The sequence below is a fragment of the Magnolia sinica genome, chromosome 9 (genome assembly GCF_029962835.1).
Source record: "Magnolia sinica isolate HGM2019 chromosome 9, MsV1, whole genome shotgun sequence".
Classification (NCBI taxonomy): Eukaryota; Viridiplantae; Streptophyta; class Magnoliopsida; order Magnoliales; family Magnoliaceae; genus Magnolia; species Magnolia sinica.
The window spans coordinates 11,936,193-11,960,801 of NC_080581.1; the positions used below are offsets into that span (position 1 = coordinate 11,936,193).

Sequence of the window (24,609 nt, forward strand, 5' to 3'; positions counted from 1 at the left end):
CTAGAAAATGCACATGGGCCATTGAGTGGGCTTTGACGACATCTGTAAATGTAAGCGTGAGACACTGCAGTTTATTCTTTGAAAACTGGATTTATAGTCGTTGCCCGATCTAACGGGCCAGATTAAATATAAATGGGCCTGTTTTGATAGAGGCCGTTCATCTATAAGGAAGTGAATTTATAGTCCTAGCCCAATCTAATGGGCCAGATGCCCCAACCGAGATCAATGGGCCCTAGGACTTTGATTGGCCCAGCCCATTGTCAGCCCTAGATGGAAATAAAAGAGTGTTAGTAGAAGGTGTCAGAACAACGCACTAATATGTTCTGTAGAGAAACATTGAAGAGCCCCTTTCAACGCCTTTCTCGGAGAAACCGTTATGGCCATTGCTCCCGCCACACCACCTGCCCTTTCCTTATACCACGCAACATCCAAACCACACCGTCGAACACGCCAGCGAGAACCCACGCGCACGTTATCAAGACCGGAATGATTGCAGACACATACACGGCCAACACCATACTTGCGACGTACTCAAAGTGTGGGGTACTGATCGATGCTCGCAACCTGTTTGAGGAAATTCCTCAAAGAGACACTGTCTCTTGGAATTCGATGATCGCAGGTTACGTTAATGGCGGGGATTATGAAGCAGCTTGGCTGCTTTTGAGGGCCATGAGAATGGGTGGATTTGGGCTTGATCAGTATACGTTCGGGAGCACTCTTAAAGCCATCGCAAGCGTGAATTGTGTTGGTTTTGGCCGGCAAATTCATACGGTTGTTATCAAGATGGGTTTTGAACAAAATGTATTCTCAGGAAGTGCGCTTGTGGACATGTATGCAAAATGCAGGAGGATTGAAGATGCGAGTGCTGTCTTCGAACGCATGCCGGATCGTAATTCAGTGTCATGGAATGCCATGATCGCGGGGTGCGGTCTAGCGGATGACTGTGCTAATGCTTTCTTGCTTCTTAACCGCATGGAAAGGATCGGTATGTGGCCCGACGAGGCCACGTTTGCCAGTGTCTTGACATTGCTTGATGGACCCAAGTTTTATAAATTAACATCTCAGCTCCATGCCAAGATTATTAAAAATGGCCGGGCATCTGACACCATCGCCTGCAATGCAACCATCACGGCCTATTCGGAATGTGGGTCCATTGACGATGCTGTAGAGGCATTCGATGACATGGAAGCCACTCGAGATTTGGTATCATGGAATTCCATGCTGGCGGCTTATGCATGGCATGATCGTGGGGCCAATGCCATTGAGCTCTTCGTCAAAATGAAAGAGCTCGGCATTGATCAAGATATGTATACATACACTAGTGCTATAAGCGCTTGTTTCGAGCAAGAACAACAAAATCAAGGAAAATCCTTACATGGGTTAGTAATAAAAGCAGGATTTGAGCATACAATCACTGTGGCAAATTCATTGATTGCGATGTATCTCAAATCGGATGATAAATCCATGGAAGACGCGATAAAGTGCTTTGATTCCATGGACTCAAGAGACAATGTCTCCTGCAACTCGATCCTAACCGGGTTTTCACAAAACGGATTGAGTGAAGAGGCCTTAAGGTTCTTTGGAAGGATGAGATCATCCCATCAGGAGATTGATCACTATGCTTTTTCTGCGGTGCTGCGATCATGCTCGGATTTAGCAGTCCTCCAATTGGGTAGACAAGTTCATGCCTTGGTTCTTAAATTGGGCTTTGAGTCAAATGATTTCGTCGCTAGTTCCTTGATATTCATGTATTCCAAATGTGGGGTCCTCGAAGATTCGAGAAGATCCTTTGATGAAACACAACAAGACAGCTCAATTACGTGGAATTCGATCATTTTTGGATATGCTCAACATGGGCTAGGTAAAACCTCTCTCGATCTCTTCTCCCAAATGCAACAAAGCAAGCTGAAACCTGATCACATAACATTTGTTGGCATTCTATCTGCCTGTAGTCACGTTGGTTTAGTAGAAGAAGGCTTGAATTTTCTAAGATCAATGGAACCCGTCCATGGGATCCCACTTCGTATGGAACACTATGCTTGTGGGGTTGATATTTTTGGTCGAGCTGGGCGTCTTGACGAGGCAAAAGCGCTGATAGAATCAATGCCATTCAAACCAGATGCCATGGTCTGGAAGACTCTATTAGGTGCATGTAGAAATCATGGAAATATTGAGATGGCTATTGAGATAGCAAGGCTTTTGCTAGTACTTGAGCCTGAAGAGCACTCCACATACGTTCTTCTCTCAAACATGTACGCAGGCTTCGGAAGGTGGGGTGAACGAGCTATGATCAAGAGGGTGATGAGGGATAGAGGGCTGAGAAAGGTCCCTGGTTGGAGTTGGATTGAAGTGAAGAACAAGGTCCACACATTCAATGCTGAAGATAGGTCTCACCCACAAGTCGAAGAGATTTATGAGATGTTGGGGGAGCTGATGGAGGAGATTGGGAGGTCTGATTATGTTGCTATTGTGGATTTTTCAACTCATGATGCGGATTATGAAGGGATCGATTGCAGATTATGATACTAACAAGATGTGATTTTAAAGGCAATCAGCACTCTCTAGACTTTTGAGGCAGCATTGGCAAGGTTAGCATTCATCTGTTGGTGGAGCACAGACCCATGCACAGAGGATTGTAATAGCTTGGTGTGGAGGTTTTGCCTCTGGCGTGCTTGATCAGCGAGACGCTTTCGGTTGCCTGCTACCTGATTAATGGCAGGTAAGGTTGTTTATTTCACTCTGTTCATCTAGCAGGTCATGCCCCACAGCTGGAAATCACACCAGTTGGACCATCCTACCTAAAAGCACATTGGCCTGAAATTGTAAATGATTAATGGTCAACATTCAAACTGATAGCTACATTAATCTTTTCAGTGTGATTTTCATGTGGGCCATCTACAAACAGCACCACTAGATAGAGGTCCAGATCCGCCGACCTACCTGCCTTGCATCCGGTGTTGCATGATGGATGTCCCCTGCTGATCAGATTGCTCCATCCCATAGTTCAAAAACCCAAAAACTCGATATGCAGCGAGTTATGCACTATCGAGTTGACTAGCCGAGTATTGATTTGAGTCACTGATTTTTGGAACTATGCTCCATCCCCTTCCATTTTTTGGAATCTGTTTTGCTCACTAGGTTGGTTTCTTCCCTAGTCTAGTTGAGAAGTTTGTAAAAGTACTCACTTTCCATGTCTGAGTGAATTATAATATCTAGTCTCTTGAGATGGATTATTATAACAAACATCAATCATAAAGCTGAATGGCTGTGCATATAAGCTACAGAGGGTGGTGCTAGCAACACCCATTCGGGAGACACCCAATGGACGCTCGTGATTGGGCCGAACCATGTGACGCCAACATGATTTGGAATGTTCATCAGGTGGGGTCTAGTGTAAAGATGCCACAACCTACCTAAAAATGGCATTCATTGGATGATCCTAACTGTTCAATTGGCTGCCACTCGTTTGGGCTAGACACAAACAATGATGGCCATTTGGTTATCTAAGGTTTGTTAGACAGTTGGTCCCCTACTCGTTTGCAAATTAGTAAAATGAAAGTAGAAAGCAGAGAGCAAGAAATTGTTCAGGTTAGATAACCCTTCTCGATTTTGTTCCCTCGACTTCGGTTTTTAATCTTTCTTGGGGCCTGTTTGGACACACCCTCCAAAGGGGCGTTTGAGGCATAAACTCCTTTTTGATCCAAGCTGGAATTTTTGATATGTGTTTGGATGCACATTGCAAACCCCCATTTCACTATTCCACCTAGAGCTAGGCATTGAGTCGAGTCGGACCGAGTTAGGATTGACCCGACTGGACCCAATGTTGCAATAGACCTGACCCGAACTCGATCTGACTCGGTACTGTGTCCAACATGCCTGACCCGATCCGAGTCTGGGTCTGGCCTGGACTAACTTAGACTGAGTCTGACCTGGTCACAGGTACTGAGTCGGTTTGAGTCAACACCAAGTCGGGTGAGGCGCGACGGCTATTGTGGGCTAAAATCACAGCTCAGAACCTAGGTGCACCTGCTGGAATTGCAGCCTCTTCATCGACTTCACAGCATCTCAAATCTGAAACGTCAAATCTAGGTGTATGCCTTGTTGCAACCTACTGCCTTAGCATCAATATTTGGAGGACCCGTCTCCCATCAGCTTCATTTGTGTTTTGCACAAGAAAAACCCACTTTGATCACGACACAATCATCTTCTTTCGGCCCGACCGTTCTACAACCATCAGCTTCATCTTCTCTTAAGCTCGCTGTAAAACCCCTTGCAGATCTGTCATATCTCCTTGCAGAATGCATCTCCAACAACCGTTGCTTCCACGAACCACGTATTACCCCAACCATTAGAATTAGTTTTATTTATTTATTTATTTTTTATTTTAATATGCGAGTTGGGTTTCGGATGGAGTCGATTCAATACCGAGTCAGATTTCGGGTCGAGTCGAGTTACTAGGTGACCCAAACTCAACTCGGTCTGAGTTTGGATTGGACGAAGTCTACTCGGTTTGGATTGACTCATCCACTCGGTTCGGATCAAGTCGGACGAGTCGAGTCTGCCAAGTTGAGTCGTCTCGTTCCTGGCTCTAATTCCACTTGACAAAATAGGTGCTAAAATGCCTCTCAATGAAATTGGTTTTCATGGAGTAGATTGAAAAAGTAGGCTTAAAACCCCCTTTTGTGGAAACCCTCTTTAGCCCAAGTGCATCCAAACATGCCCATCTTTGGAAAAACAAGTTTGGTTTTCAGCCCATTAATAGTCTCTCATTGTCTTTTGGTCCATTCTAATTTCCCATTCCATCTCATTATCAGGTCTCAACCAAACTTCTTTTTCTTTCAGCTCTTTATCGGCTCTCCTATCCAGTTTACATATTTTGGATTTTCAATTCTTATAGTAAAGCCCATGGTTATCTCAATGAAACAATCTTAACCTTTCAATTTTGATGTAGAGAGGGTCGCGGATAGTTACATGGCCAAGATGGATTAGAAAAGGCTCTGTCAACGACAGAAGTGATCCGGACCATCGGACCTTAAATTAGGCGTATCTCGCAATCTGGAATGAGTTATCAGACGTAAAATATATGATTTTGGGGTAAAACGAGCTACTTTAGCCAACCAACCCTGCTACATCGGGTTATGCAAGTCGGATTTGCGAAATACCACGAGATCGACGGTCGTTTCCCTATTTTAATTCCGTTTTTACTATAAATAGTAAGTTATAGTTTGATTATAACTCTTCATCCGTTGGGCTTTAGGAGTTGTGTCCAATGTGAAAAGTGCTTAGAAAAATTAGGAGAACAACTTGGTTGAGCCAAATAGGACACTTACTATTTTTGGCCGAAAACCTTGCGCACTAGTAGACATCACGAATTTTTGACCGTCTATAAATAGTAATTTTACTATTTATAATAAGTCACGAATTCTAGGAGTTTTAGTTGTAGTTTGATTCTAATTTCTTTTCCATTGCTTGGTACCCCCATTTAAAGGGTTGTGAACTCGTTTTTATTTATTCATCAATCAATTTCGAATTTATTAGAATTTATTTCTTTTTTCTTGCTTTCTTTCCTCGTGGATTCGAGAAGTCTCTGTGAGGAGTCTAGAGAAGTTCTGTGGATTTGGAATAGTTATCCTCTTGAGGAAGACGGTGCTCGACCTCACGTCCTTTCCTGTGTTAGTTTGGTATCAAAGCGAGGTTTTTCTTCGGATTGATGACTTCTAACGATGGGTCGGGCAACAATCCCATGGGCGGTGCTCTAGGGAATTTACTTTTAACGGCAGCAGCTTTCGAAGCAGCGCAGCGAGAGAATCGGCAAGCCATGCAAGGGCTATAGGCTTCCATCGACCGCATGACGGATCTCTTGGCAGAAACCCTAGGGCAACTCTGTGTTCCTGCTGGTAATCCTCCACTGCCAATTGCTGAAACTCGTAATTGCCCTAATCGCAGGATAGTACCGGTAATGCATCCAAGGGTCATTCCTGAGGAAGGGGGATCTAGTGAGGATGAGATCGACGACATAATCTTCCAACACCCCAGACAAGGCGGCAATCGAGTAAATTGAACAGATCGGGAATTCAAGAGTTTTGGATCAGGTTGAAAATTGGGCCTATAGAATTTCAAGGGGTGCTGCATCACATGGACCATTAAGATTTTGTGCCCATGACATGAAATGTGTGCAAAGGTGCACAGGTGAGCATTCCTGTATATATACATGTGTTTATGTGTGTCCAGAGAGATATGCTCTCCTACGACCGGTTCTCATTGGAACTTTCATACCTTTGATGACTCATTTCACGTCATGTGTATATGCAATCTAGGCCATAAAGGCCTTTCATTTTAGGTTAGACAAAAAAAACCCATGTTGTTTTGTAACTAAGTGGGCCCCAATGAAAATCGAGGGTGAAAATTTGCTCTAACCAGGCTATGGCCACTAGATGTTACGATCAAGCTAATTTTTAGGCCATGGTGGTCTCATGAGAACCAAATCCTAGGAGAGCATTTCACTACACACTTATATATCCATGTATGTACATCTATATGTATGAATATACATACATATGTTTGTATTTATGTATGTATGTATTTAGGTACTAGCCGGATTTCTAATCCCATCCGTACAATGGAATGAGATCTTATTGTCGGTAAATAGAACCCGAACTTTGAAAGAAAATTTATTTATCCAACAAATAAATAGCTGGTTCCGGATATCAGGCCCAAGCTTAGCCCATGACAACTATAAATGGGCTTGAGCCCATGACTACACCCAGTTTTACATAAGTAAACATAAGTGAAAACTGGATTTATAGCACTCGTTGAATCTAACCATTCAAATTAATTATGACTGGGCCTGGGCCCTCAGTTGGGCCTAATCTTACAAAAGACATCAACAGGCCAAGCTGTTTATATTTTGGAAACTGGATTTATAGCTCCAGTCCAACCTAGCTGTCAAAAATTGAGTTTAGGGCTGTACATGAACCGAGTTAGCTCAATTAGCTCGCTCGACTCGACTTGAAAAAGCTCGATTTGAAACTGAGTTCGAGCTGAGTCGAATTGATTTTTTGAGTTCAAAAAAATTTTGAACCGAGTTCGAGCTTGCCCGAGCTCAACTCAACTTGGATCGAACCAGTTCCGTGACTCGGTTACTCTGATATTGATGTTGCTCACCAAGTGTTTGATGAAATGACTCAAGGAGGTGTCGGCTGGTGGCAAGGAAGGTATGTTTCATCAAACAAATACCATTTTTTCTTGATTTTGATGTTGCCTACAAGGTGTTTGATGAAATACCCGTAAAACCGATGTTGGTGTTTCACATACAGTGAGAATTTGAAGGTGTAGTTCAGGTGTTTGTGAAAATGCTGCACAGGACAAAAAATGATAACTTTATTTTTTTTATTGATTTAATGAATGACTGCCTAATACTTTGGGAATACTTGGTGTGTGTGTGTGTGTGTGTGTGTGGTAGTCACTGTTCGTAGTATCGGTATCGTTACATGTATCGTTGGCTGGGGATATGGAAATATATTGATATCACCGATATTATTGCTGATATCCAGAAATGTATCGCTGACTAAGGGAAACACGAGAAAATGGTGGAATTTCTTAATGAAACTTTAGGAGATGCTAAAATACACATATTTGCATATTTAGGAATCAGATAATTGCAAAAAAGACTTGTACGTAATAAGTTTCTCTTTAATGGGGGTCTAAAAGCATGTAACGTTGACTCAGGAAAATATTAGAGAAACATGGGGTAATGGTGGAATTTTTCAGCGATATTTCAGGAGATGCTAAAATACACATATTTGCATATTTAAGAATCAAATAATAGTGAAAAGTCACATATTTGCATATTTAGGAATCAAATAATAAGTTTTCCTTTAATGGGGCCTAAAAGCAAGTATTGTTGACTCAGGGAAACATGGGGAAAATGGTGGATACATCCATCTGTCCAACCATCCATCCATGCATGCACATACATACAAACACAAATGCATGATCCATCCATCGATGCATGCTCACACAAACAAAGAAACACACACACACACACATCCATCCATCCATCCGACCATCTATCCATCCATGCATGCATACGTGTACAGTCATACAAACATGCATTTCATCATATAACCATGCACATAAAAAAAATTGAAATGGATTTTTTTTTTTTAATAAACAAACTTTTGGTGGATATCGCTACATTGGCAATATTATAGAAATATTGCCGATATATTGGCAATACAAGCGATACTTGGAATTTACAACATTGAAAATATTGGCGATATCGATACATTAGTGATACAAGTGACACCTGGAATTTACATAGTTGAAAATATTGGTGATACATTGGCGATATTGATACATTGATGATACTTAGTAATATATTGCTGAAACCTGGAATTTCTGATATTACCAGTGTTATCGGTATCGTTGAGTTGGAGATACGGATAATATGGGGGACACTCCGAACAACGACAGTAGTAAATCTTCATTTTTGCTAATTATATCTCTGGAATCTTATTATTGGGACTCTACAATCAATGCTCCTGGACTGTGTTAGCTCTGACTTGTTTCACAATCATCTTGATGCTAAGCATATTGGAATAAACACTTCTACTCCTTTTTTTTTTTTTGAAGACACAGGGTGTCCCCACCTCTTTTTTGAAGTGAGACTAATCCTTGCGGATACATGTAATCACCCACAACCACATGTATCGGGTAAAGCCAAGGAGGGGAATCGAACCCTCACCTATAGGGAGCAAACCTATGGTGAAGACTTCGCCCAAACCTTCTACTCCTTGATGAGGGAAAAATATGAGTTACTAGTAGGGAAACACGCGATGCGCAGGCACACACGAAGAAACTGTGTGCCAATCTAGAGAATCAGTGCAAGATCCAAGTCATTCAGCAGGTGACCACTTTAAGCAGGCCCCACGTTGAAGATTGGAAGGCAGCCATCATACCAATGATTGGATCAAAGAGACATGGGCCCGCTCTCCTTATTGCAATCAGATGTTTGACAGTTAATTCAGTCCAGGTTTTGGAATGACCTAATTTTTAGTCCCTTCTTCCTGGTCTTGTCAGATGAATGGATTGGATGACATATACACAGTGGGGCTTGAGGGGTAGATGGGAGGAAAAAAAAGGGAATGGACAAGTATGGGAGATGTAGTTTTGGGGAGAAAAGTGGAGGTAAATTTTCTCGAAGAAAAAAGAGAAGGTAGATTTTCTCATGAAAAAAAGTAAAATCAGAGAAATGACGTGGCAATGCTTGTACAAAAATCAGTTTCTCTTTCCATAGTAGATTCACATCGCACCAAACCATTTCATCAGAGATGAATAGGAACCATTCCATTGATGGATGCTAGGTGAACACGTGCTACTTGTGTCTTCATGCTCTTTGAAGGATTTACTGAGTTCCATTAAAAGCTTTTTGAGAATATCTGTACCGCGGGCACTTTGCATCTAGGTGCTAGATCAAACACAGCACCCAGGTATTCATCCAATTGCACAAATAATAGTTTTTTGTGTTGGCCCTGGATGGGTGCTATCTAGTGTCTCGATGCAGTGGTGGCCTAGTCAATTTATATGTGAGGATAATACATTATCCATGGTCACCTGGCTTTCTAGATGTCTGGATGTATTCCTAAATCGGGTTTGGCACTTCAATGGAGTCCATCTGCTTTGGGTTTGGATTGGCCTGGAAAAAGGAAACGGCACTAAGGGGATTCTTTTTTCCCCTTTTCTTTTTGCCACTGAATGAGGAATACCCACACACCTTTAATGAGGGTGAAGCAATACATATAGTGCTGTAATGTGATGTGGAAGTTCAATGTAGAATAAGATAATTAGCACGATTCTTTAGACAAAATGCATGGCATGAGTAACCTAGAGATCATGTAGATGTCACTATCTTCCAGATAAGCAGCAGTGTGAACAGTTTCTTTAGACATTGATAAATTGCAAAACATGTACGGCATGACTGCCCTATTCTCCTAGAGTTGGAGGAAGAAAATTGGGGCCTGAAACATTAATGTGGCCAGAGGTGGAAGGGTTTTCGAAATTGATCAAAGATTGGTGGGGTTACTTTGAGGCAGAGGGCTTTGCGGGCTTCAAATTATGCGAGAAATTAAAGCGGCTGGAAAGTAATATTGTAACTTGGATGAGGGAAGTGTTTGGGAAGAGGAAACTAAAAGTATCCTTGGTTGAAGTGGGAGAGTTTTCGGAAGAAGAAAGATTTACTCGCCAAAAGCTTGCGCAAGATTACTTGAAACATTTAAGGGAGGAAGAGATCAACTGGAGGCAATGCTTGCATGGCACGTAGCTCAAGGAGGGTGATAAAAACATAAGTTTCTTTTGCAATATAGCAAGTGCCCGGGCAAGATGTAACAAGATTACTAGCATTATGGTTGAGGGTGAAAGGTTCAAAGAAAAAGATAAAAGTATGTAGCACAGTGGTTCAATTTCACATAAGCTGCTGTCTGAAGAAGGTTAGATGAGGCCAAAACTTGACAATCTGTCCTTCAGCTACCTGTTTGGGGAAGAAGCAGTGTTGCTTGAGAGGCTGTTCTTTGAAGAAGAATTCAAAAAGACTGGATTCTTTGGGGAGGGGCAAAGCTCCAAGTCCGGATGGTTTTTCCTTTTAACTTTTTTCAAGTGTTTGGGGAATTAGTGAAAGGGGATGTAATGTGCTTCATGAAGGAATTTTTCGAGCAAGGGCGGGTCTTGTTGTTGAATGGGCCACAAGCATTGAAACATTGCTCTTTTCCTTTTTAGTTTGTAAATAGTTTGCTAGAGTTGTACACGAGCTGAACTGAGTCGTGCTTGGCACAACTCGGCTCAGTTCAGCCAGCAGCCTATCCCAGCTCTAGTTCAGCTTGGCTCCCCTCGGTTCTTGAGCCTGATTGGCAAGCTCGACTTAGTTCGGTCAACAGTTCGGGCCAGCTCAAGCCGAGTTCGAGCTTGAGCTTTCGAGTCGAGCATTTTCTTTTTAGTTTTATATGTGTGGGCCCTTTTTTTTATATTATATATAATATAAATTATAATATATTAATTAAGTTATATATATATATATATATAATTATAATTATATAATTAAGTTATAACTCGAGCTGAGCTTGGGCCAGCTCGAGCTTGGCTTGAAATTCGTTCGAGCTCAAAAAATCAGCTTGGCCTGAACCCAGCTTTTGAGTCGAGATGAGTCGAGCTTATCCGAGTCGAGCTGAGCGAGTTAACCGAGCTAGCTCAGTTCATGTCCAGCTCTAGAGTTCACACCATCTTGCTCTCTTCTTGATAAAATATCAGTTATCTTTCAAAAAAGAAAAAAAGTATGGCATCACTGCATATGTAACATAACAGTAAGTGATTGTCTTGTAGATGATGTGGTCTTCCAGTTACAATTGCAAGCCAGATCTGGGGAATGCTCTGTAATATGTTCATGCAACAAGTTGGCATGTATTTCATTCAATCAGCATTTTAAAACCTGGAATGGACTGGGTGGTCGGACCAGTTTGAGCTGGAATTGGTCATGAAAATGGGCCACATCACCCAAAATCCAGTTCTGGTTGACTGTTTTCTTTAACAATGTAGTGTGAAAAGTGAAGTTTGAACCTAAGACCTGCACCTGGAAAACAGATACTCTACCCATTGTGCCAGGTCCATTTTATTTGTTGATTCTTTTTTATCAGTTAAATCTAAATTAGCTTCCCAGGTCAAAACAGGTCTGACCAGTTGGACTGGCATGTGAACTGCCTACAAAAACCAGTTGGTATCTGGTCTGGGTTTTAAAACATTGCATTCAATAGAATATCAATTTTGGTTTTAATATTGGGGACTTGAATGCATCATGGTGGTCTTTCAAGATGTGAGGAATGATGTTATTCTTTGCAGCTTCCCATGCCATCCTCTAGTTGCAAGCAGAGAAAAGAAATGCAACTCTTTGCCAATTGGTGTTTTGATGATGTCTTCTTTCATGACAACTTAATTTGCTTTCGATGACATTATCAGTCATTTGGACACAATCTATTCTAAGTAAAATAAATCAATTTGTCTTCAGGTTAACTTGCAGATCCACAATATCTTTAGTCATTGACCTCATGTGAATTTCTAAAGGTACAAAGAGAACAAGGAGGCACGTAGTCTGACTCTACAGAAACAACTTAGTCGTTATGCTCCTATTCATATTGATGCGGAGGTAAACAACTTATTCATGTCCTTTGGTTAATCTCGTCCATGTGATCAATCATTGCATAGGAGCACTTGATGGTTATTTCTTGCTTTCCAACTTTGAGTTTGCAATTGAAACTACTGTAAGATTGGAGACAGTTCTTATTAAGCATTCATGGCCAAATAGCAGCTGGTGGCAGGAATGCTCATTGAATGTTTACCCAAGTTTCTCTAAACAAGCATTATTCATACGTTTTCTACTATTTTTACTTCTGTGTTGGTTTTGGATCTAGCGTCTTCAATACCATATGGACACTTGATAGTGCACTTTGGCAATGCATCCTGACTGTCCAATTACCAGACCACCTCTTGGACAATCCATAGCTGAAAATGTGGGCAGATTGGTTGTTTGTACCTTTCCTGCCCATTGCACATTTCTGTTGTCAGGAAGAGTTTTGTTTTTTATTTTTTTATTTTATTTATTTATTATTTTTATTTATTACCATTGGCCGATCCATGATGTGGCTAATCGAAGGTCCATATTGTTGATCACCCCATTTGCCAATTTTATTAGCCATAGATTGATACCCTTTTCTAAATTCTATGGTGTATCTTGACCTGATATCTTTTGTTCTCCTGTGGGTTTATATTATTCAGTTAGCCTAGATGCAGCTTCTGGGTGTTTTATATCCTTGAATGCCTCTACTCTTGTGTTCTCGGCTTCAGGGTGTTTTATATCTGTGAATGCCTCTACTGTTGTGTTCTGGATGTTCATTCATGCCCTTTATTAATTTATTTGTTCTTATGGTTTTTTTGCATAGTTGTCTGGGATTTCAGAAGCAGACAGGGAAGCATTGATCCTTCTCGTTAAAGCTGCAAAGGTTATTGATGAGATCTTCTATTTGCAGGTTATTCTCAATCTCATCGCATAATTATGTTTTATTTATCTTTTCTTCTTAGTTGTATATTTACATTGCATGTTTGTTAACAGTTGTCTTTACTATATTGGTTTTGTATGGTTTCCATTGTTCACATTTTTAATGTCTTGTTCACATTACGTTGTTCTAATATTTACTACTTTAATTCTATATTCATACGTCAAATTTTTATGGATGCTAATACCAGGGCTTCTTCTTTCCTTTCAGGTCTGGTATAGCAATCCAGCATTGCAGGATTGGTTGAAGGAGAATTCGGATATGTCTGATTTGGATAAATTGAAATGGCAGTATTATTCTATCAATAAGAGTCCATGGTAATTTTTTGCCTAGAAACTTGCTCTGTTAATACAAAGTAACTAAACTTAAATGCGGGACTTGTATAAAATTAAGTAATGGGCACATCTAGTTTGTTTAATCTATGCTCTAATTTTGTCCATAAATGACAACCAGTGGTTCTTGTCTCTTTTGCATGCTCAGTAACTACTTTAAGAATCTTCTTTGGAGTCTAGTTTCTCTTTGGCAACTAATGCATCTGCATGAGTTATAAATGTCATAATGAAGTGTGAGAGTTTTTTTTTTTTTTTTGTCATAGATCTTACTTGATCTTAAGAAGAGTTTAACTAACTTTCTGCTGCTGAACAAAATAAGTAAAATTACCACAAGGCATGTATTTCCGACTTTCTTGTCTGACATATACTCTGTAGTTGCTTTCCTGCTTAACTCTTTTGACATTTCAAAGTATTTGCCAAACTATACTTCTGGTGGGCCTTGTTCTTCCTTATGTGTTCCTATTTACAATGTTGCCCTTTCCATAGTTGACTCTAACTTCACAACTAAAATGGTGTAAACAATTATTAGGCTAGAAGTATCGGTATTGCTACAAGTTTCGTTGGTAGGGGATATGGAAACATTATCAATGTCGCTGATAATTTCGCTGATAACTAGTGTTCAAAATATCGGTATTGCGCAATGTATCGCACCTGAGGATACAGATACATATTGGTTATCGCACGGGATATATCGTTCGTATGGCTTAATTTATCACACTTTGTGGGAAACATGGGGAAACATTGAGAAAATAGTTGAATTTTTCAATGAAACTTCAGGGATGATTAAAAAATACCTTAATACATACATTTAAATCATAAAATATCAAAAAAGAAGTACACATAATGGGTTTCCTTTGTATAGGGTCATAAGCTATGCGCCGTCTAACTGAACCGATGCAACTAAATTTGTGGGCAGTTATAAATTTAAATTTTAGTTAGTAGATATTTAATTGGTTGAGAAAAAAATTCTAACCAATGAGGACACTTAATTGTTAAAATAAGACTATTGGAAAAATTACTATTATATGGGTCCCACCTCGATGTATGTGTTGTATTTCTAAGCCCTCCATCCTTCTTGCCAATTCATTTTGGGGCATGGGCCTAAAAATGAAGCAAATCAAATTCTCAGGTGTACCACACCACAAGAAACAATGAGGTAAAATGGACGTTTAATCCTCACTGTTTCATGTCGTGCGGCCCACTTGAGCTTTGGATCTACTTGATTTTTTGGCATATGCCCTAATATACTCTGGAAAAATGGACGGATGGACTAGATTTCTTATAAACATCATAGTGGGCCCCACCACAAGCCCAACAGGACCGTTTGTCTCTAACTAGTTCCTAACGGAACTTGGATTGCTTACTGACGTTGTCAACAACTAGTATGTACTAAATGGTGTTGTGTGGGCCCCACCATAATGTATGTTTTTTTATCTACTATGCCCATCCATTTTTCCAAATAAATTTAGACCATAATGTCAAAAATGAGGTAGATTAAAATCTCATATGGACCACACCACAGGAAATAGTGGAAATTGAACGCCCACTTTTAAAAACTTCTTGGGGACACAACCGTTGAATGGCAAGTCTTTAGATGAATATGATATTTGTGTTTTCACCTCATCAAGATCTTTGTGACCTAATCAACAAGTTGGATGGCAAATAAAAATTACAGTGGGCCCTAGAAAGTTTTTAATGGTGATCATTTAATCACAACTTATTCATTCTTGTGTGGTCCACTTGAGATTTGGATTTGCCTCATTTTTAGGATCATGCTCTAAAATAATAAGAAAAAATAGATAAATGGCATGGATATAACACATACATCATGGTCGGGCCCACATAGTACTGTCTAGTAGCCACTTGGCAACTTGGCACGGGTAGTATCAAGCAAGCAATCTGTGTACGTCCTAATTCACGTCAACAACTATGTGGGTGGGACCCACCATGATGTATGTGTTGTATCTAAACCATCCATCAATTTGGAGTGATCATTTCAGGGCATGAACCAAAGAATTATGCCGATCCAAAGCTCAAGTGGACCCCACCACAGAAAACAGTGGGGACAGTGACGCCCACTGTTGAAACCTTCCTAGGGCCTACATGATGTTTATTTGAGATCCAACCTGTTCATAAGGTCACACAGACCTAGTTGAAGGGAAAAACAAATATCAGCTTGATTGAAAACTTTTGTGGCCCCTAAGAATTTTTCAACGGTAGACATTTAATTCACACTGTTTCATGTGATGTGGTTTACTAGATCTTTATATATGTAATTTTTTTTATTTTTATTTTTTAAGCTCAAGCCATAAGATTATCTGATAAAATAGATGAACGGTGTGGATGTAAGACATATGCACCGAGCTTTGGATATGCATAATTCTCTATCCCGTGACCTAAATTGATCTCTCAAAGCAAATGGTTGGAATGGTTACAAAATATACACATCAAGGTGGGCCCCATCGTAAGGGCTGCACTATCTTAAGTGTAACCGTAGTTGCATCGAACCCAAGAGGACTCGAATCAAAAGGCGAAACTGTCTTCTTCTCCGTTAAAGGCGCAGCCCGCAATCTCTGCGATTTGGAATCCATTCAAAATCCCCAAAAAAATCTCTCTAACTTCTTTCTTTCTTTCTTTCTTTTTCAAAATTTGTACCCAAATCCCAAAAACCTTGATGGAAATCTAGTTTCTTTTAAAGTTATTCTCTTCGGAAGAAAAAAAAAAAAAAGGGTTTTAGGCTTATCCGGTGTTGTCGGCCCCACCAAATCCAGTTGAAGGCCACCCCTTCAAGCAGATTTAAGGTAAGAAATATTTTTTCCTTTATTATTATTATTGTTTTTTTTTCAAATTCGTGGAATGGTAGGTGGCTACAATAAGATATCGATGATATCGTGTATACAATCAAGGGAAAAATCACGATAAATTCCGATATATAATCGATATCGGTGATATCGCACGATATTTTAAGATATTTGTGCGATATATCGCACGATACATAGGATTGCGGGACTTTTTGAATTTCTGAGAGACTTCTTAGGGGTTTTGTATCGTTGGCCATCGATAACGATAATATCGGCCGATAGTATCGATATTACGAACACTGCTGATAACCAGAAATGCGAAAAAATGGTAGAATTTTCAGTGAAACTTTAGAATATGCTAAAATACACATATTTGCATATTCAAGAATAAAAAAATTATAAAAAGAATGTATACACAATAAGTTTCCTTTTAATGGGGGCTTAAAAGCAAGTGTCATCGTAAGAAATAGTCTAACCATCCAATCGTCCATCCAACCTTCCATCGAAACATCCATGGATATTGCATAATATCGACAATTCATAATATTTTGGAAAGAAATCATCAGCAACAGGAAAGGAAACAAAAGATTGTGCTCTTGATATCGCGCATGTTGCGATAACAATAATATTGAGATATTATCAATATTAGCAACGACAAATTGAAAACTTCATACAATGATGCGCTCATAAAAAAATTTGAAATAGATTTTTTTTTTTTTTTTAATAAACAAACTTTCTGTGATATCTCTACGTTAGCAATATTATTGAAATATCTCCGATCACTTGTGATACAAGCGTTACCTAGAATTTACATAGTCGAAAATATTGGCGATATCGATACATTAGCAATGCAAGCGGTGCCTAGAATTTACACAATTGAAAATATTGACGATATCGATTCGTTGGCAGTACTTAGCAATACATTGTTGATGCTTGGAATTTCTAATACTACTAGTATTATCGGTATTGCTACCGGTGTTGTCAGTATTGCCAAGCTGGAAATAACAATAATATTGGAGATATTTCGATAATATCAGGGATAATTCATACAATGGGCTAGACCTGGTCGACAGCTCACTACCAATTTGATCATGATGTCTCACTACCAATTTTACATGTATGATAATCTGAACCATCTTAAAGTGCCGGCCGCATGGCATGTGTAGAATAGCTTGGAAAGGAGATTGATTGGACAATCTTAAGCATATGATTTCTCTCAACAAATTTGGACTGTGAACTATTTTATTTCAATTGTTCATTTAATAGTCATTGGTTTAATGGTTAATGTCATTCAAGCGATTCTTGGTGAATCTCCACTAAATATCATCCCAATGATTAGTAGGGTTGGGAACTTGGGATCTTATTTGCAGGATTCTCCACTTCACCTAATGCTCGTGTACCACCAGCCACTCTTCCTCTAAAGATTTGTTCCAACTCCTAGGAGCCATGCTTCTTATTTGTTTGCTTTCTTCGATAGGAGATATTGCTATTATCTATACACGGGAGTCACCGCTTTTCACCAAAAACAAGTAATAATCCTTATAACCTTCATTTTAAGAATCTTAAAGTCAATCATATGTTGACAAATATTTAAAGAAAATCTAAGTTTTTGTAAAGGTGTATCTTTTAATTATTACAAATCTAACATAGCCACACATTGGTAAGTTGACCTCAAACTCAAGACCTTAATGTTGAAACACACACTATCTACCATTGTGCTATGGGCTTGGACTCTAGAGATGGAATGTATTCATTTTTCCAATATATATGTTTATATAATATAATTTAAAGTAATTGCCATTAATAGGTTTATAGTAAAGACAATTCATAGATTGAACTTCTAACTTTGTAAAAGTAGGTGATTCCCCCCTCCCACTCCACTTTGTGCAACACATGAATGATCGATGATGTTGGAACATTTATTTGTTATGTAGGGGTTTAGCTGTAAATATGCATAGTAGAATCTTATGTGCAATTTTATATTTATTAGAGGGTTACGATGTAATTTGTAAATAGGGGAAACCCTACATATAAACAGAATAAGAAAAAGAGGTAGCTCACGTTTTGAGTTCTCTCTCAACTTCTCCTCCTCTCTCATCTCTCTCTACAACTTCTACAAAAACTACTTGGTATCAAAGCTTTGTTCGATCAGTTCTTCGTAAGATTGAGGATGTATACACAAGGAGGGTTGAAGCTTGAAGGGTTTCTGACATAGGGGGCTGCTGACGTCAGCCGTATGACCTTGTACGGATCGATTTGGGTCGAGATTCACCCCACTAGGTGTGGCTACACATGGGAGGAATTATGAGCATTTTTTCATAATTTTCTGGATTCGTTTCAGTTTTTTTTTTTTTTTTTTTTTTTTTTTTTATAATGGATTTTACAATTTTTTCTAAAAAAAACCCCAAATCATTAATTTCCCAGATTTCTTCTAAATCTGTAGTTTTTAATGCTTGGGACCCTAATGCGGGGCATTTTCACACTGGGCTTGAGTGGGGTTGCCTGTGGGATGCGGGGGCACACTCGGGGTGGGTGGCCCGCATAACCCATGGATTTGGGGCCCGTGTGATGCGGGTGACTCATGTGAGGCGGAGCCCATGGATTTGGGGCCCACGAGGGGGCGGAATGCATGGATTTGGTGCCCACGAGGAGGGTTCAGCCAAGTACCTAACCCAGGGACTTGGAGCCTGGGCTATGAGGTAAAGGGATTAATTCGCCATGCTTTAACAGTTCAAGCTTTTAGAGCAAGTGGTTAATTGTCCTACATCAAATTGGTATCAGAGCGGGAGGTCTCGTGTTCGAGACTCCTCACTGGGGGTGATTAATGCAGGAGCATTTTCATGCCGAGCTTGAGTAGATTTTCTTGTGGGATGCAGGGGCACACTCGGGGTGGGTGGCCCGCATAACCCATGGATTTGGGGCCCGTGTGAGGCAGAGCCCATGGATTTGGGCCCCACGAGGGGTGGAACCCATGGATTTGGGTCTCATGAGGAGGGTTCGGCCGAGGACCTAACCCATGGACTTGGAGCCTGGGCTATGAGGTAAAGGGATTAATTCGCCATGCTCTAACAGTTTGAGCTTTTACAGCAAGTGGTTAATTGTCCTGCATCAGACCCACTCATTATGGACCTTTTTTTGATGATATATCAAGGAATGCTACCATTGTGCAGATTCGAGACGTTTTTATGCATTTCTTGAGCAAAAAGTGGGCCGACTAGACCTTTTTTGTTTTGTTTTTAGAGGTCCATTGCATACACCGGATCTGGGTGTATCTCCTTGCTACTAGTTTTGCTCGTACTACTTCAGTTTGTGATCTTTCTCCACCTCTTCTTTACATATCCATGGATTCCAAGTCTTCTGGACAGCTTCAAGGGGTCCTTCTCAATTACCTCCACAAAATTTAATGGGTACAATTTTCTTTTGTGGTCTCGAGTTGTCCACATGTATGTTATTGGCAGGGAGAAACTTGGATTTCTTATTGGCACATCCAAGAGGCCATCTACTTCTCAATTTGGTGATTCGTCACAGATTGATGCATGGTATTCCTCAAATGCTATTGTTATGGGTTGAATCCTCAACTCTATCGAATTGGGTATTGCCTCCTCCTATTTCTTCTATGATTCTGTTGTCGATCTGTGGAAATCCCTCAATGAGACATATGGGACCATATCTATGAAGCCCCATATCTTCCAGTTGACCACTGAACTCTATTCTCTCACCTAAGTGAATTTGTCAGTTACCGAATATTTTGGTGCAGTAAAGGGTTGATGGGAAGAATTGAGTCATTTGCAACCCATGAGTGACTTTCTAGATAGCCGCAATGCAGAGATTGTGAGGATACAGGAAGATGAAGCAAAAACGTATAAATTTTTGGTTGGATTGAACATTGAATATGAGGCTTTCCGGACCCAACTTGTTGCTACAACTCCATTTCCATTTCTTCATGCAGCTTATTTCATTGTTCATATTGAGGAGGCCCATGGGCAGGTGATTTTAGCACCTGCTGCTACTAAGGAGAGGATTGCATTTACCTCCACCATTGTCCCATCTGGAGACCGAAGTGGTGGTTCATATTCTCAAGGAGGTTTTATCAGAGGACGAGGCCGTGGTCGTAGTAGGTTTATGTACACCTTTTGCAATTGGTCTGGACACACCCGGGATCGATGCTTCAAATTACATGGACGTCCTACTGCTCATGTTGCTGCTTCTGATGAGATCAAGACCATATCTGACTCTTCTGGTGGTCATCCTCTTGACATCTCTCGTCTCCGATCAATTGGACACAATTACCATGACCAGAACCGATGTTATGGATCTTTAGCGCCTTCGGATGCTTCAGACCCAGTCCGTACCTCCTGGCTCTTCTGCTTCACAACCATCTACCTCATCCTTCGTTGCGACCACAAGTACTGCACTCCATGCCTCTTCCACTCCTGTGACCTGGATTATTGATTCAGGGCATCAGATCATATGACTGGTGAGCACACTTGTCCTATTCCATCTAGTTTCTCTACTTGCATCCGTCTAGTACGTCTAGCTAATGGGACCTCTACTCCTGTAGAATTCATTGGCAATGTGTCTTTTTCTCCCAATCTCACCTTGTCCAATGTTCTCTATGTTCCTAAATTTCGTGCAAATCTGATCTATGTTCATAGTCTTACAAAAGCCGTCAACTGTTGTGTGATTTTCTTCCATTCTCATTGCATCTTTCAAGACTGGAATATGAAGAGGACTATTGGAGTGGGCCATGAGCGGTGGTCTCTACATTCTGCATCAGGGGGAGCTGTCTGCTAGCAGTGATGCTTCATCGAGTACTCTTACTCTTGTTTCTCATTATTTTGAGTTTAGTTAGGAGCCGGCTGCCTTACGGCATGCGCAACTTGGTCATGTGTCTTTCAAGACTTTGCAATTTTTTATTCCTAAGTTTAATAAGTTGAATAATGTTTCTTTCCAATGTGAAATGTGTCAGTCCAGTAAGCATGTTCGGACCTCATTTTCTGCACTTTCACATCGTTCTAATAAAATGTTTGCTTTAATACATTTTGATATTTGGGGTCCTAGCCCTGTTACTTCGATTGATGGTTTTTCATGCTTTGTGAGCTTCATTGATGGTTTTGCTCGTGTTACTTGGGTTTATTTGATGAAATGGCGTCAAAAGTTTCTGCACTTATTTAAATAATTTAATCAACTGATTAAGACTTGGTATGATTGCAATATTCAGTCCATTCAGTCTGATAATTATGGCAAGCATATATCCTAAAGTTTCACATCTTATATGATTGCAATATTCAGTCCATTCAGTCTGATAATGATGTCGAGTATATATTCCAAAGTTTCACATCTTATCTTCAAGAAAATGGCATTCTTCATCAGTTTTCATGTGCTTACAGTCTGCAACAAAATGGAGTGGCTGAGTGCAAGAATCGCCATCTTCTGGAAGTTACTGTTCTCTTCTGATTGGAATGAAAGTTCCTAAATCATACTGGTCTGCTGCTTTGTTGACTTCTTGCTATTTAATTAATCGTATGCCTTCTCAAGTCTTAAATGGCAAGACTCCTTGTCATACCCTTAAGCCTGTATGTTCTCTTTTTGGTAATCCTCCCAAGGTTTTTCAGTGCATTTGTTTTGTTCACTCTCTGGGTCCATCCCGACACAAGTCTGCTAATCGTTCCATCAAACGCATCTTCCTTGGGTACTCTCTTCAACACAAAGGCCATAAGTGCTATGATCCATGCACTTAAAGGTATTTTGTGTCCATGTATGTTACATTCTTTGAAGATCATCTTTTTTTCTCTACCATCTCTAATCCTTCGGATTTAGTTGCCCCACATGCTCCTTTACCTATGCCTGTGGTTAGTGACCAATTTATTCCTTCTTCTGAGGCGCCTAAGCAGATTCTCATCTATGTTCATAGAAATTCGAGATAACCAACAATGCTCCCAATAGCTCCTCTTCCTACATCAGGTAATTCTCTCAGTCCCACTTCCATTACTCATCCATCGTCTCGTGTTGCTTCTCGTACTCGTAGCCATCATCTAACCTTGCAACCTATTTCTAACTTTGTTTCTTATGACTCTTTCTCTCCTACATATTGTGCTTTCCTTGCTGCCATCTCTTCCTCCCCTATTCCCAATTCAGTTGTTGAGGCTCCTGCAGTTCTTGTGTGGAAGCAAGCGATGGAGGCAAAAATGGCTGCCCTTGATAAGATTGGCACGCGAGATCGGCTAAGCACACTGTGGGGTACAAGTGGGTGTATTCTATCAAGTATCAGGCCGATGGATCTATTGAATGTTACAAAGCGCGTCTAGTTGCTAAAGGGTACACGCAAAATTATGGTGTTGATTATAATGAGACCTTCCCTCCTATGGCCAAATTGAACTCATTTTTCCTGATCATCTCCTTAGCAACCAATCTTTCCTGGCCATTATATCAATTGGACGTTAAGAATGCCTTCCTTCATGGGGATCCATGTCATCTGACTGAAGAAGTTTATATGGATCTTCCCCCTGAGTTTCAACTTAAGGGGGAGATTGGGAAAGTGTGTAATCTGAAAAAGGCTCTTTATGGCCTCAAACAATCTCCAAGAGCGTGGTTTGCCCGGTTCAGTTTTGTAGTTCTCTCATTTGGCTTTAAGCGATGCCAGTCGGATCATCTTGTGTTTGTTCACACTCAGCAAGAGAGCCGAACCATTATACTTGTTTATGTCGATGATATAATCGTCACTGGAGATGATTTGGACTTTACAGAACATGTTAAACAGATGCTGAGCAAGGAATTTGAAATTAAGTACCTTGGTCCTCTTCTTTACTTCTTAGGGATTGAAGTTGCCTGTTCATCCAAGGGTATCTTTATATCTCAGAGAAAATACACTCTAGACTTGATAAATGAGACTAGTAAGCTTGGTACTCACCTTGCCTCATCTCCTATGGAACAAAAGCATTCTTTACATGAATATGAGGGTGATAGTCTGACCGACCCTGGCATGCATCAAAGATTGGTTGGGAAGCTGATCTACATAACTATTACAAGGCCAAATATCACTCAGGCTGTGAGTGTCGTTAGTAGGTTCATGCATTCACCGAAATTGTCACATCTTGATGCTGTGTATCGTATACTAAGATACTTGAAATCTTGTCCAAGACGCGGTATTTTCTATGCTAATCATGGACATATTCATACTAGTGGATATTCTGATGCTGACTGGGCACGGTGTCCAACTGACAGAAAGTCAACTTCTGGCTATTGTACCTTTGTTGGAGGTAATCTGGTGACTTGGAGAAGTAAAAATAGTCAGTGGTGTCTAGATCCAGTGCGGAAGCAGAATCTCGGGCTCAGGCTCAGGGAACTTGTGAGATTCTATGGTTGAGATCTATTATGGTAGAGCTTAGTTTCCCTATCAACTCTACTACTCCTCTCTACTGTGATAACCAATTTGCCATCCACATTGCATCTGATTCAGTCTTTCATTAAAGGACGAAACATGTTGAAGTAGATCTCCATTTCATTCGAGAGAAGATTTCCTCCGGAATGCTATGCACTTCGTTCGTCAAATCAACCAAGTGGTTAGCTGACATTTTCACAAAGGTGCTAAGTTCTCCTATGTTGTAAGAGATTTCGAGCAAGTTGGGTATGACAAATATTCACACACCAACTTAAGGGGGAGTGTTGGAACATTTATTTGTTATGTATGCAAAATATGCAGAGTAGAGTCTTGTGTAATTTTATATTTATTAGGGAGTCATGATGTAATTTGTAAATAGGGGAAACCCTACATATAAACAGAATAAGAAAAAGAGGTAGCTCACGTTTTTAGCTCTCTCTAAACTTTTCCTCCTCTCTCATCTCTCTCTACAACTTCTACAAAAACTACTAGACGCTGCAACTTAAAAATGTAATGTAAATAAGTTTTTAAGAAAAGAGAAGCAACAATACAAATGGAGAGGAACTTTTTTAACATCGAATTAGGTTACGACTGGAACTGAACATCCCATATATATGTATATAATGTACACACGCATGCATACACACACACAATAGAGATGTAAAATGACCAAAATGCCCTTGGTCATCTACAAAGACAATGTGAAATAACACAATGCATGCGGCTGTTTGAAGATGAGATTGTGCGTGATCATGAAGGAATTGATAGACTAGATTACAAGGTGATGTCTGGGGAAGTGATGGTTGGATATTGAAGGACCTAATCCTACCACAAAAGGTGAAAGGTTCATAACTCAAGGGGCTCTCATTTACTATCAGCCACTTGTTAAGAACTGCATGTGTGTTAGTCGACTTGCAGTTATGTATTCCAAAATTTTCTAGAAGTTCCTAATCATATTTTTGTTGAGGAAGGTGCATGCCGGTACTCCTAGTATGAGA

The 24,609-nt window shown here is 40.2% G+C and overlaps 1 protein-coding gene across 3 annotated transcripts in view; it reads left to right on the plus strand.

Moving 5' to 3' along the window:
- The first annotated feature begins 257 nt into the window (after positions 1 to 257).
- LOC131256906 (putative pentatricopeptide repeat-containing protein At3g25970) overlaps positions 258 to 24,609 on the plus strand; it is a 29,736-nt gene continuing 5,384 nt past the window's right edge. The window contains exons 1-4 of one of the 3 annotated variants that reach the window (XM_058258006.1): positions 258 to 2,719; positions 12,109 to 12,190; positions 12,984 to 13,070; positions 13,308 to 13,366. In XM_058258006.1, coding sequence (XP_058113989.1) covers positions 319 to 2,523 — 2,205 coding nt within the window. In that variant the 5' untranslated portion in view covers positions 258 to 318 and the 3' untranslated portion in view covers positions 2,524 to 2,719; positions 12,109 to 12,190; positions 12,984 to 13,070; positions 13,308 to 13,366. Of the gene's footprint in view, positions 2,720 to 12,108; positions 12,191 to 12,983; positions 13,071 to 13,307; positions 13,367 to 24,609 lie in introns of those variants that run through there. The other 2 variants (XM_058258008.1, XM_058258007.1) reach the window with 2 other exon arrangements.